This window comes from Hyperolius riggenbachi, chromosome 1 (assembly GCF_040937935.1).
Source record: "Hyperolius riggenbachi isolate aHypRig1 chromosome 1, aHypRig1.pri, whole genome shotgun sequence".
NCBI lineage: Eukaryota > Metazoa > Chordata > Amphibia > Anura > Hyperoliidae > Hyperolius > Hyperolius riggenbachi.
The window spans coordinates 521,646,206-521,659,162 of record NC_090646.1 but is presented as its reverse complement, the minus strand read 5'-3'; the positions used below and the strand labels follow the sequence as shown (position 1 = coordinate 521,659,162).

Here is a 12,957-nt window from a genome sequence, read left to right as displayed (position 1 = left end):
GAGTCGGAGTCGGTGGATTTTTGGACCGACTCCACAGCCCTGCTTAGCTTCATGCTCCTCAAATGCAACAGAAGGAAATCTAAAGACATCTTACAAAATTAAATATTGTTTGACCATGGGCATGTGTGGGTTATGCAGATCTACAGATTATTCCCCTTCAAATGCTTGCTGGAGATTGAAAACATATGAAATATGGTGACTACAATCTTAAAGGACAACTGTTCTGTGGGAAGAATATGGTGGCTGCCACATTTATTTACTTTTAAACAATACAATTTTCCTGGCAGTCCTGCTGATCTATTTAGCTGTAGTTGTGTCTAAATCACACCAGAAACAAGCATGCAGGTAGTCTTTTCAGATCTGACAATAATGTCAGAAAAACCTGATCTGCTGCGTGCTTGTTCAGGGTCTGTGGCTAAAATGATCAGCAGGACAGCCAAGCAATCGGTATTGCTTAACCCTCTGGGCGATACAATTATATCGCCCAGGAGGTGGCGCAGCACTATTTTTTTAAATTTTTTATTATTTAAATCCTGTAGCGAGCCCAGGGCTCGCTACATGATAGCCGCAGCGCAGCGGCATCCCCCCACCCACTCCGATCGCCTTCGGCGATCAGAGTAAGCAGGAAATCCCGTTCAGAACGGGATTTCCTGCTGGGCTTCCCCGGTCGCCATGGCGACGGGGCGGGATGACGTCACCGACGTCATGGACGTTGTGACGTCGGAGGGAGTCCAGATCCACCCCTCAGCGCTGCCTGGCACTGATTGGCCAGGCTGCGCAAGGGGTCGGGGGGGGGGGGGGGGACTGCACGGCGAGTGGCGGCGGATCGGCGGCGAGCGGAAGTTACACGCAGCTAGCAAAGTGCTAGCTGCGTGTAACAAAAAAAAAATTATGCAAATCGGCCCACCAGGGCCTGAGAAATCCTCCTGCGCGATATACCCCGAGCTCAGCTCGGGATTATCGCTCAGGAGGTTAAAAGGAAATAAATATGGCAGCCTCCATATCCCTCTCGCTTCAGTTGTCCTTTAAAGCCGGATTAAACTCTATACATGATGAATAATACCCCCCCCCCCCCCCCAAAAAAAAAAAAAAAACAGTATATGGCACCCTCATAATAAATGTACTAGACCTGTAACATCTTTTCTGAAGCCTAGCACCATGGTAAATACTTTTCTTTATATTCATCCTTGGTGGAAATCCATCTTGAGCTCACTTCTGCATGACAAATGTCATCGCTGAATAAAGAAGTTCTTCTTTCATGTCTTCGGAAATAAAGGACTGCAGGTTCAATGACTTGAATACATATACATTTTAATGAATGCCAAACTCATTATTTATTACTTGAGCCAGCTTAAACATTGGACAAGCAGTGCAGCATAACCTGAGTGTTCCCCTCGCACCATTACTCAGCAGCATGCTCACCAGAGGCACTCACCTGCTAGCCCTGCAGTCAGCTGTGCGGCTTCATTCCCATCACAGTCAGCTCAGCCTCATATCCATGTCAGTATCCACCAGTGTTCATTTGTGCTTCTCCAGTCTACACACAGAAAGCTTACACTTAGCTTTTCAGAATATATAAAATGGAAAACACTGATTACCAGTTAACAAAACTGTTGTTCCATCTTTAAAGTCTGCTTGTCCCTTCAATGAGCTACAGAAAGTCCATTGATACAAGAGATCTCAGATTATGCTTTAGCATAGCAGCCATTATAGTGGCTCCACTGTATAGTGGAAAGCATAACATAAATGTGATCTGCTGGCTTATTTAAACGATAAAGATAACCATACATCAGGCGAATTGGAGGCCGATCGACCGTTCGATATGATTATTATAATGGTAATCGGATGGAAATCGGTCCCGCTAAGTGCATGCCTGACCGAAAAGGCAACCAATTTTGGGCCGAACCAGGTCACATTAATTGATCGGATATGCTGCAAGATGTAGGGCCGACTTGCTCGATCGGGTGCTCGGAGGTAACTGTGAGCGATATTGGGACGAGCGACAAAACCTCCGACACTGCCACACGCCCCCATCCCTCCGCTCTCCATACACACATGCCTCGTGGTTGCCTAGTAACATGGGCGCGTGTGTGAGGTCAGCCCTTACTAGGCAACCATGTGGGGCGCGCCGGTATGGACATTTGTAGGAAGCCCAGAGCAAGCAGAGGCCGCGGACAGGTAACGAATAGCAGGCACTGGGCACCAGGTCATCGAGGCAGCCAGATGCGGTGTCACAAGGCCGATTCCTGATCGATTTCAGCATGAAATTGATCGGGAATCGGCCTGTGGTGTATGGGCAGCTGACAGATCTTTCTCTTCAATTTGAGAGAGATTTGTCACTTGGTCGAATCTGCCTTTAGTGTGTATGACACAACATCAGAGACTATAGGGCTGTGCGTAGAGTATACACAGGAAAGAAAAACCACCAGTAAAGCTACTCATAGACATGTTTTAATGTTTTTATTAATCAAAATGATTGTCAACCAAAGCCTGAGGCCTGCCAGTGGGGGAAAGGTAACACAATAGTAAACAGTCAGAAATGCAACATGCACAACTTCTTTTTTGTATACTGCTGTAATAACTACACTACAAGCTCTATAGATGTACAGCAGACTGTTGCAACTACAAAACAACACTACAGCACTTCAGGTTGCTGTTGGTATGACAGACATAGGCCTCAATTCACTAAGATCATGCTGGAGATAATAAGGCAAGAGATAACTTACCTCCACACAGTGAGTTATTTTATCTCTTCATTCCTTAAAGAGACTCCGTAACAAAAATTGCATCCTGTATGTTCCAAAAGCTATTCTAATGTGTTCTGGCTAACTGCAGCACTTTCTACTATGACAGTCTCTGTAATAAATCAATGTATCTTTCCCCTGTCAGACTTGTCGGCCTGTGTCTGGAAGGCTGCCAAGTTCTTCAGTGTTGTGGTTCTGCTATGAACTCACCCTTTCTGGCCCCTCTATGCACACTGCCTGTGTGTTATTTAGATAAGAGAGAAGCTGCTCTAATCAGCTGGATAAATCATCCTCTGAGCTGGCTGGGCTTTCACATACTGAGGAATTACAAACAAGGGCAAAGCTGTATGCAAGAAGAAAAGAGCAGCCTGAAACTTCAGTGCATGGGGGAAAGAAACACACAAATGATCTCTTGAGATTCAAAAGGAATGCTGTATACAGCCTGCTTATGTATGGATGTATTTTCTATGTGTGGACATACTGTACATCAACCTACTTCCTGTTTTGGTGACCATTTTGTTTGTTTACAAACAAACTTTTTAAAACTGTTTTTAACCACTTTTAATGCGGCGAGGAGCGGCGAGATTGTGACAGAGGGTAATAGGAGATGTCCCCTAACGCACTGGTATGTTTACTTTTGAGCGATTTTAACAATACAGATTCTCTTTAAGTTACCTCATCTGTAGTTAATTTACCTCCTCTGTAGTTATTTTCACACGCAGTTAATAAACAGCCTGTCTTTAACTCTGGAGTTATTTTAAGGATTGAAGAGTTAACTTAAAGACAGAAGAGTTAACTTTAGGTTTGCCTGAGGTAAAATGTTTCCTGAATACGACATGCCTTATCACCATGGTGATAACTCTAGAAGAGTTATTAAAGACAGGAGATAAGTTTAGTGAATTGAGGCCATAGAGTGTAATGAAAAAGTATTTGCTGCCTTCTGACTTTTTTTTTTTCACTACACAGCTGAATCGCAAATCACTAGTGATTTTTAAATCGCTATGGTTGTTACTTTATCATGGAAATCATGAGAAGTATTTTCCACTATAGTGATACGATTGAAATGAAAAATCTGAATCACATAACAAAATAAATGAAAAATCGCAATCGCTGGCGTTTGTGATTACGATTGCTAGTGGTGTATATGCAGAGCTTCTGTTTGGGTTCAAGGTGCGTTTGTAGTTTCTGGGGGGGCTCAGCGCACCTCTGATTGGAGGCCATTCGGAGGCGGCCTAGTGTTGCGCTGATCCACCTTTTGCGCTAGTGGAAAAGGCCCTGAAGATTTTTTTGTTATCTGGTAAAGTTGCACTGTAGCTTGTAGCAACTCAACTAGATAACATTACTAATAACTGCGCTGGAGATGTACCAATATCAGAGGTATGTGGCTGCTAGTCATCCGACTCCTCAGTTTATGAAACCACAATCTGTGTATCCCCTTTTGATGCTGCATGTATATAGCTGTGTGTAATTTGCCTTCTTAAAACAGAAGGAAACTTGCAATAATTCAGCTATAAGGCCTAGTGCACACCAGAGCGGTTCGGCTGCATTTTGCGATCCGCCTGCGGCTGCGGATACGCTTGGGTAATGTATTTGAATGGGGTGGTTCACACCAGAGCGGGAGGCGTTTTGCAGAAACGCATACTCCCGGGGTGAGGCATTTTTTGGATTGTGGATGCGGTTCTGCCTCAATGTTAAGTATAGGAAAACCGCAAACCGCCTGTTCAGAGCGGTTTGCCAGCGTTTTTGTTACAGAAGCTGTTCATTAACAGCTTTACTGTAACAATATATGACATCTACTACACCAAAACCGCTACACAAAACCGCAAAACACTACAGTAAAAGAAGAAAAAGCGTTTCAATATCTGCTAGCATTTTGCAGATCTGCTAGCGGTTTTTGGTGTGCACCAGCTCATATGCCTAGTGCACACCAGAGCGGTTCGGCTGCGTTTTGCGATCCGCTTGCGGGTGCGGATCCGCTAGGGTAATGTATTTCAATGGGCTGGTGCACACCAGAGCGGGAGGCGTTTTGCAGAAACGCATACTCCCGGGCTGCTGCAGATTTTGGATTGCGGATGCGTTTCTGCCTCAATATTAAGTATAGGAAAAACGCAAACCGCTCTGAAAAACGGCACTTCAGAGCGGTTTGCCAGGCGGTTTTTGTTACAGTAGCTGTTCAGTAACAGCTTTACTGTAACAATACATGAAATCTACTACACCAAAAACGCTTCACAAAACCGCAAAATGCTAGCTGAAACGCTGCAGAAAGAAGAAAAAGCGTTTCAAAATCTGCTAGCATTATAGGCCTGGTGCACACCAGAGGAGTTTTTCTGAGCGTTTTGAGTTTTTAAATCTGCTGCTAATGTTATCCTATGTGTCTGTGCACACTGGAGCAATGAGGTTTTGTAAAAAACCCCATAGCATTACATTGGGAAGAGCGTTTAGAGGTTTCAAAAGCTCTTCCAAATGTAATGCTATAGGTTTTTTTTACAAAACCTCATTGCTCCAGTGTGCACAGACACATAGGATAACATTAGCAGCAGATTTAAAAACTCAAAATGCTCAGAAAAACTCCTCTGGTGTGCACCAGGCCTTAGTGAACATTTAGGCTAATTTCACACCAGGACGTTGCGTTAGAGGGGGCGTTAAGGTCGCATAACGTCCCCCTAACTCAACGCCTGGTGGTGCTGGATCTGGACGTCAGAGTAAGCCGCGTTGTGCAGCTCACTCTGGCGTCAGTGATGCCGTGATGCGCACTCTTGTGCGCATGCGGGATCACGTGGTCCCGCCGGCCAATCGCCGCACAGAGCGGCTGCTCCAGGAAGTAAACACTGCACGTCATAACGTGCAGTGCATATTAATTAGCCATGTGCCTGGCCACTCTCCGCTCCTCCCCAACATTACTGAGCATGTGCAAGCAGTCTAACGTCCAAAGTACTGCATGCAGTACGTTGTCTTGTGACGCAGCGTTACAATGTAACGCAACGTCCGCACTGTGAACAGCCCCATTGATTTTTCATTACTGTGCGGTGGGCTGCGTTACAGGCTGCTCTAACGTGCGCCTGTAACGTCCCACTGTGAAACCAGCAGGGCTGTGGCGTCGGAGTCGTGGAGTCGGAGCCGTGGAGTCGGGCAATTTTGAGTGCCTGGAGTCGGAGTCGGGAAAAAATGCACTGACTCCGACTCCTAATGAATTTGTAACTGTAATTAAAATAGAAAATATGATAAAATGTTCTATTTCTCAGATAATAGTCATTAAAAATAATGTATATATAAAGTAATAGCTGTGCTTAGTCCACAAAAATGAAATAAACCAATCAAAATTAGTTACTTGTGCTGCTTCAATAAAGCAGTACCCGTATTTTTAAGGTCAGATATACATATCTGATTGTGACTGTATATATGATGTGTACACAGGAATCTCTTATATATACCAAATAACAGCTATGCTGTAAGAATAAAGCCTGATGTGTAGCCATGTCACTAATAGAGATGGTCAATGAGATGGAAATAATTCTGCACTGATGCTGATTTATGCAAATGTAAATGAAATCTGGTGAAATTTTGCTTTGCTGATGAAATCAAATAATTTGATATGTTAAAATTTGGTTTGGTGACTACAAATTAAAGGGTACCTGAGACGGATGAAAAGTAAAGTTTCATACATACCTGGGGCTTCCTCCAGCCCCCTTCAGGCTAATCAGTCCCTCGCTGTCCTCCACCACCCGGATCTTCTGATATGAGTCCTGGTAATTCAGCCAGTCAGCGCTGTCCGGCCGCATGCCGCTCCCACAGCCAGGAACATTCTGCATCTGCGCAATAGTGCTGCACAGGTGTAGTATGCTCCTGGCGGCGGAGTGTGTGCATGCGCACTACGCCCGACTGGCTCAAGAACCTGGACTCATAGCAGAAGATCCAGGTGGTGGAGGAGGACAACGAGGGACTGATTATCCTGAAGGCGGCTGGAGGAAGCCCCAGGTATGTATAAAACTTTAATTTCATCTGTCTCAGGTTTACTTTGTTACACAGTAGTACTATACTGTACATATGCACTCCCCACAGAGCTGCAGGGAATCCACTGAGAATGCTGTGCACATTGAACACAGAGGTGTTGTCTGTCACCCATAAACCTTGTTCAGATTGTGCATGAAGAATGTGTAATAGAGGAAGAATCTTCTCATTCCCCTGCAGAGTACCTGCACATCATTCTTACATGTACCCACACTTACATTGCCTAGGGCCTGATAGATGTTCTTTGTTCCGGTTTGTACCTTTTACAAGTACTCTTACCAAGGACTAGTTTTAGTCTAAAGGGAATAAATATAGTAGTCTACATATCCTTCTCACTTCAGTTGTCTTGTAAAATTCCTAAGCGTTGGCAGTTAAGAGACGAATTTCATGTTACATACTTTTAATCAACAAAATTGTAATATGCAAATTAGAGGAGTCGGAGTCGGTGGAATCCTAAACTGAGGAGTCGGAGTCGGTGGATTTTTGGACCGACTCCACAGCCCTGGAAACCAGCCTTATGGTTACACCACTGCTGAATAAGCAAATTATCTCTTTTGGCCCCTGTAACCCAGGCAAGCATCCAGAGCCGCTGGTGTATAGCAAGCCTATAGCTTTACATTTTACACAGCCGCATCAACCCCACATGTAGACAGCCTGTTTCAGACTTTTAGTCCTCATCAGTACATGGCAGGGTTTGATATGGTTGTATGGGATAGGGCTTGGACAGTACAACAGAGTAACCAAGCAGCTCGGGGTGACCCACACCAGGCTGTCTACATGTGTTCCCGAGATTCTAGTTCCAGTTTTTTCATTTTCTCCTGTCGGACTCAAAGTGCTTGCGAGGCAGCCACTAGAGCACACTCAGTAGGCTTTAGCAGTGTTAGGGAGTCTTGCCCAAACATTTCCTTACTGAATAGGTGCAGCTTACTGAACAGGAAGAGCCAGGACTTGAACCCTGGTCTACTGTGTCAGAGGCAGAGCCCTTAACATTACATTATTCAGCCACTAATATGATGAAATAGAAAAACAAAAAAATTCATACATACCTGGGGCTTCCTCCAGCCCCCTTCAGCCTGATCACTCCCCTGCACTCCTCTTCGGCATCCTCAATCCTCCCACTAACTTCGGCCAGTTGGGGCCAGACGGCGCAAGTGCAGTTAGCCCCAACTCCCAAAGTTACCGGGAGCCCTTACGGAGGATCCAGGAGGCAGAAGAGGAGGGCGGGGGAGCGATCAGGCCGAAGGGGGCTGGAGCCCCAGGTACGTATCATTTTTTTTCCCTGTTTCATCTCAGATTTTCTTTAAAGGACAACTGAAGTTAGAGGGATATGGAGGCTGCCATATTTATTTCCTTATAAGCAATACCAGTTGCCTGGCAGTCCTGTTGATACTCTGCCTCTAATTATTTTAGCCATAGACCGTGAACAAGCATGCAGCAGATCAGGTGTTTGACATTATTGTCAGATCTGATAAGATAAGCTGCATGCTTGTTTCTGGTGTTATTCAGACACTACAGCAGCCAAATAGACCAGCAGGGCTGCCAGGCAACTGGTATTGTTTAAGAGGAAGTAAAGATGGCAGCTTCCATATCCCTCTCACTTCAGTTTCCCTTTAAACTTCTTTTTCTAGGATTATTCTGAGCTGAGTTCCATGATGATCACTCTACACACTGCTAGTGGCTGCTGGATGAACTCTGCACTCTGCTCGCAGATCTTCAATTAGATGCTAATAATTTGAAGTTAATGCTGATATTAATTTTATGCAAATTTATGCCATTTGGAATTGGACCAATCAAATGCAGTAACTAATTTTGATTGGTCCAATTCCAAGCTGCATAAATTTGCAGTAAATTAACATATTTGCATGAAGCCAACATTATGAGCATCTCACTGACAAACTCTAGTTCTCTGAGTGGAGCAGAAACAAAGAGTGAGTGGGTCCCAGCATAGTAGATCGCTAAAGAGGTGGCCAGTGACATCTGTACACACTTTATTCCAGCTGAAACGATCAGGAAGGAAAAAAAGTACAATGTATACATAGATTAAGGTATATAACATTATGGGTCTGTTTTCACTTGTAATCGCAGTGCTAGCGCTTGTGATTTTACCGTAATTATGGTGGTAAAATTCCTGGAACACTTTCACGATTTTTAGCATTCTAATCGCGATCGCTCTAGAGTCGCGGAAAATAGTGTTTTGCGATTGACGCTAATTGCGAATCGCCGGCGATCAGCAGCAATCGCAGCAGTGAGATCACTGGCTGGCTGCATGTCACTTGTAGCCAGTTGGTCAAGTTTAGTTAGGTGTGGCAGCAATACTTCACAGCAGAACATAGCCCTCAGGATATCAAGTGCACCTTCACCACAACATAGGAACCCGTTTCATTTTACAGGTCAAAATATGTCTAAAGCAATCATAAAAGCCACTTGCCAAGTTTGTCCCCTGGACAACCAATAAAGCACTAACATTTTATATTTTTGTATGATGTTCAACCAAATAAAAATGGATAAAAAAAAAAATACAATCTTATGACTACTCTGGGAAATAATATCCCAAGCCCGGCATTGTGAAGCCATGTTATGTTTCCAGTTCAAGCAGATACATTTCAGAATAATGCACAAAGTATTTATTTTGATAAACTGGGTATCTATAAGCTAGGACCAAATAATCCCGCCTGATCAGCAGGGGACTCATCTAGCGTTGCACAGAGCAGAGAGTGCACTTCCTGTGAAGAAGGCATTGTTCTGACTGCATCTGCAAACAATCAGGGCATCACTTCTACCCTGTTACTGATCATCAGTGTCAAATAGGGACAGTCCACGAGATAGTAATAATTCCCAGTTGTTACAAATGTAATGCTAATTTTATGTAAATATATGCAACTTGGAAGTGTCCCAATAGTCCATTTCCTGGCTCCATATATTTGCATCAACTGATTTATTAGCATTCTATTGAGAGTTACAGTTCCTGTAAAGCAAAGCAGACGTGTGAAAACATCACACTTTTCACCATCTTATGATCGCTTCATGCCTGACAGTATTTTTTGCTTGCTCTCAATTGGCTTTTCACTGATGAATGCAAGTAAATCATAACACCCCCACCTTTCTGCTTCACTATTCTGCTCCCATTGGCCAGCTATCATTCTCTTCAGTCATGGGATACTGATGACAGGATTATACCTCAATTAGCCCAAAACAGCTTTCCTCGTGGGTGAGAAAACTGCAGGGTCTCATGTGAGAAACATTTGTGCTCATTTCCAAAATCCCATCAGTCATATTTCAGTTGCAAATCAGCACTGAAAAAATTAAGCTGGAAGCAGAGAAATGGTTTACAGGAACTCACATCTATTCTCACATACACCGAGGAAGGCAAATGCAGAGGCACACAGTCTTCCTGTTCACTCATTAGAAAAGATAAAACCAAGAAGTTTTAAATCAGGATGATACCATTTATTAAAACGTCTTGCTTTTACTGATGGCTAACACGGTACAATACCCTACTGCTACTAGAAAAGATAAAGAACATTTGGAAAGTAAGTACGTTTAGGTACAACATTGAGGCCTATTTCACAGTGTGACGTTAAAGTCGCACGTTAGAAAATGTTTCAACGCACACTAACGCACAGCAATAGTAAGTCTGTGTAACATTCACAGTGCACGCGTTGCGTTTGTGTATAATGTGTAGCGTTATTAGGAAGTGCTGCATGCTGTGCGTTATACACGTTATTAGAGGCCTGAGGCTTTGTTCACTTCTAAAATCGAAATCACTGATGGCAGCGATTTTTTATTTTTTGGGGCGTTCTTCCCTTCTCCCCGTCAGTCAGGAAGTAAACTCTTACCCGGAAAAGAATATACACAATGTATTTATTCTCAAAAATTCATAAAGCGATTTTGTGAACGTTTAGCACTCTTCGTATACCTTCCATTAGAGCAAAAATCTCCCCAAAAATGGTCCATGCAGCGCTTTGCGGAGCGCAATGCTGTCCGTATTGCGCTCCGCAAAGCGCTGCATGGACCATTTTTGGGGAGATTTTTGCTCTAATGGAAGGTATACGAAGAGTGCTAAACGCTCACAAAAATCGCTTTACCATCTCATAGAAAATCATTGCACAAGCATTTTGTGGGCAATTTAGAAAATTGTCTGCGCTTGAAAAAAGGCCAAAAATGCCACAGATGTGACCGAGCCCTGAAAGTGTCCTGTGGTGTCCGCCACCAAGATGTTTGCAACATATTTATGCCTTGTAAAGCTACCCATACATTTGTCGATTTCCCCCTGGAAGATTCTATCATTATGATCTAACGATCATAGTTATTGTATTTGGGGATGATCAACACCCCCCTCCCCCCCAAACATGTGCAGCCAGAATGTTGCAGCACCTGTCCACTGGAGCCCTCCTGTGCCCTGTATCCATCCCTGTCAGGCGCCTGTACCTTGTGGCCCCACAGCATGTGCATTCCGCTACCAACACTGCACGGGCCTGCTCAAGCACACTTTAAATGGGGAGGGGGGGGGGGGGCTCAAACACTTTTTCAGCAGGCATATAAGACATACAACATATCCACAGTGCATGGCCCCTTGACTAGTTTAAATCATAATCTGATTTTTGGTCCCGGACTAGAGCATTTTTAATAGTTGACTCTCTAAACCTTGAGCTGAAGGTATGCCAGTTCACTGCCAATGGTAGAATGAAGGACAAGCCCCAAACTCCACAAATACTGGCTTGGCAGCATCTGCAAATCAATTATTGAAAAATTGGCCTTGTATGACTAGAGCTTTGTCAGACTTTGAGGAGATGTGTCCATTGGGAGAATAGGTCCAACATACAGTCTCAGCCATGTACAAACTTTTGGAAGACTTCAGACTGGAAACTTGTTCGAGATTTGTTGACAAATGGTAGGCGTTAGAGGGGATAGGCCCTGAAGAGATTGATTAAGAGGACATTTTCTTGCTAACACACAATAGGGCCGATAAACACTTCCATTCAAGAAGTCAATTATAAAGTACACACTAGGTGACACAAAACGCAAGAGGACTTTGCATTCTGCTCACACTCCAATCTGTTTCAAAGTAAAGCTGAAGTGAAGAAAAAAGGTCTGATACTTATACCTATGGAGAGGCAAGGCTCTGGATCCTATTGAGCTTTCCCTGTCCCCTCGTTCGAGTGCTGTCACTCTCGTTGTAAATATTCGACCAACTGGTCGAATAAACCTTCGGGAGCACTCAGGGACATAAGTGCTCCCAAAGCCTTTCGAGGAATCTCGGAGGCGGTGCAAATTCATTGGTGTACAGTGGCGGAACAAGAACACAGAAAGGGGATAGGGAAGGCTCAATAGGATCCAGAGCCTTCCCTCTCCCATAAGTATCAGGCTTTTTTTTTTATTACAACAGATTTGCTTTAAGTGTCAAGTGTAAATGGATCCTATGCTCAAAGCCTCGTACACACAGTACAATTTTCCACCAGATCGACCAGTGAACTGATAAGAAATTGCATTGTGTGTAGACGTACATATTGTTTCCAATTAATTTTGTATTAAGTACCCAAAATCGATCGGTATACAATGATCATAATGATGAAATGATCTAATGGAAAATTGTACCATGTGTACCCAGCTTTATACAGGATCTGTTTTACAAATGAATCTCCAATCATTAGAAGATCAGCATATACACAATTCACTTGTTCATGTGTCAAGAAGCACTTGAGATATGGATTACTTTCATAAGGTAATACTGTACACACTGTTATGGTGGGTAACAGTAAAAAAGGGCGCAGGAGGCTAGTGGACAAATCGGGCGCCGCCATTCACTCCCATAATAAATATCGTTTAATGGGCGCCCGATAGGAAAAAAGGGCGCCGGAGAAAAATAACAACGTTTTAAAAGCGGCGCCCGGAGACTTAGGCTAAGTTCACAGTGGGACGTTAAAGTCGCGCGTTAAAACAGCATTTAACGCAGAATAACTCACTGCAATGAAAAATCAATGCCCTGTTCACAGTGCACACGTTGCGTTGGTGTCTAACGCTGCACGTTAAATAAAAGTACTGCATGCAGTGCGTTATACACGTTATTAGCTGCGTTGGACTGTTTGCACATGCTCAGTAATGACTTGGAAGCATACTTTTCATTGCCTGTATTTTTTACTGTATCTGCTGTATGCGACGGTAACGCTGCGTTGCCACTTTTTGGGCGCGTTGCGTTGTAAGCTTG

At 43.8% G+C, this 12,957-nt stretch overlaps 1 protein-coding gene across 3 annotated transcripts in view; it reads right to left on the bottom strand.

Moving 5' to 3' along the window:
* The window catches only part of PHETA1 (PH domain containing endocytic trafficking adaptor 1), a 43,607-nt gene that overhangs the window by 27,730 nt on the left and 2,920 nt on the right, over positions 1-12,957 (bottom strand). For 2 of the 3 annotated variants that reach the window (XM_068271626.1, XM_068271625.1), the window contains exon 2: positions 1,436-1,537. Coding sequence is in view for 1 of the 3 variants with exons in the window: in XM_068271624.1 (XP_068127725.1) it covers positions 1,130-1,138 (9 nt within the window). In the remaining 2 variants the exon portion in view is untranslated. Of the gene's footprint in view, positions 1-1,129; positions 1,255-1,435; positions 1,538-12,957 lie in introns of those variants that run through there. The other variant, XM_068271624.1, reaches the window with a different exon arrangement.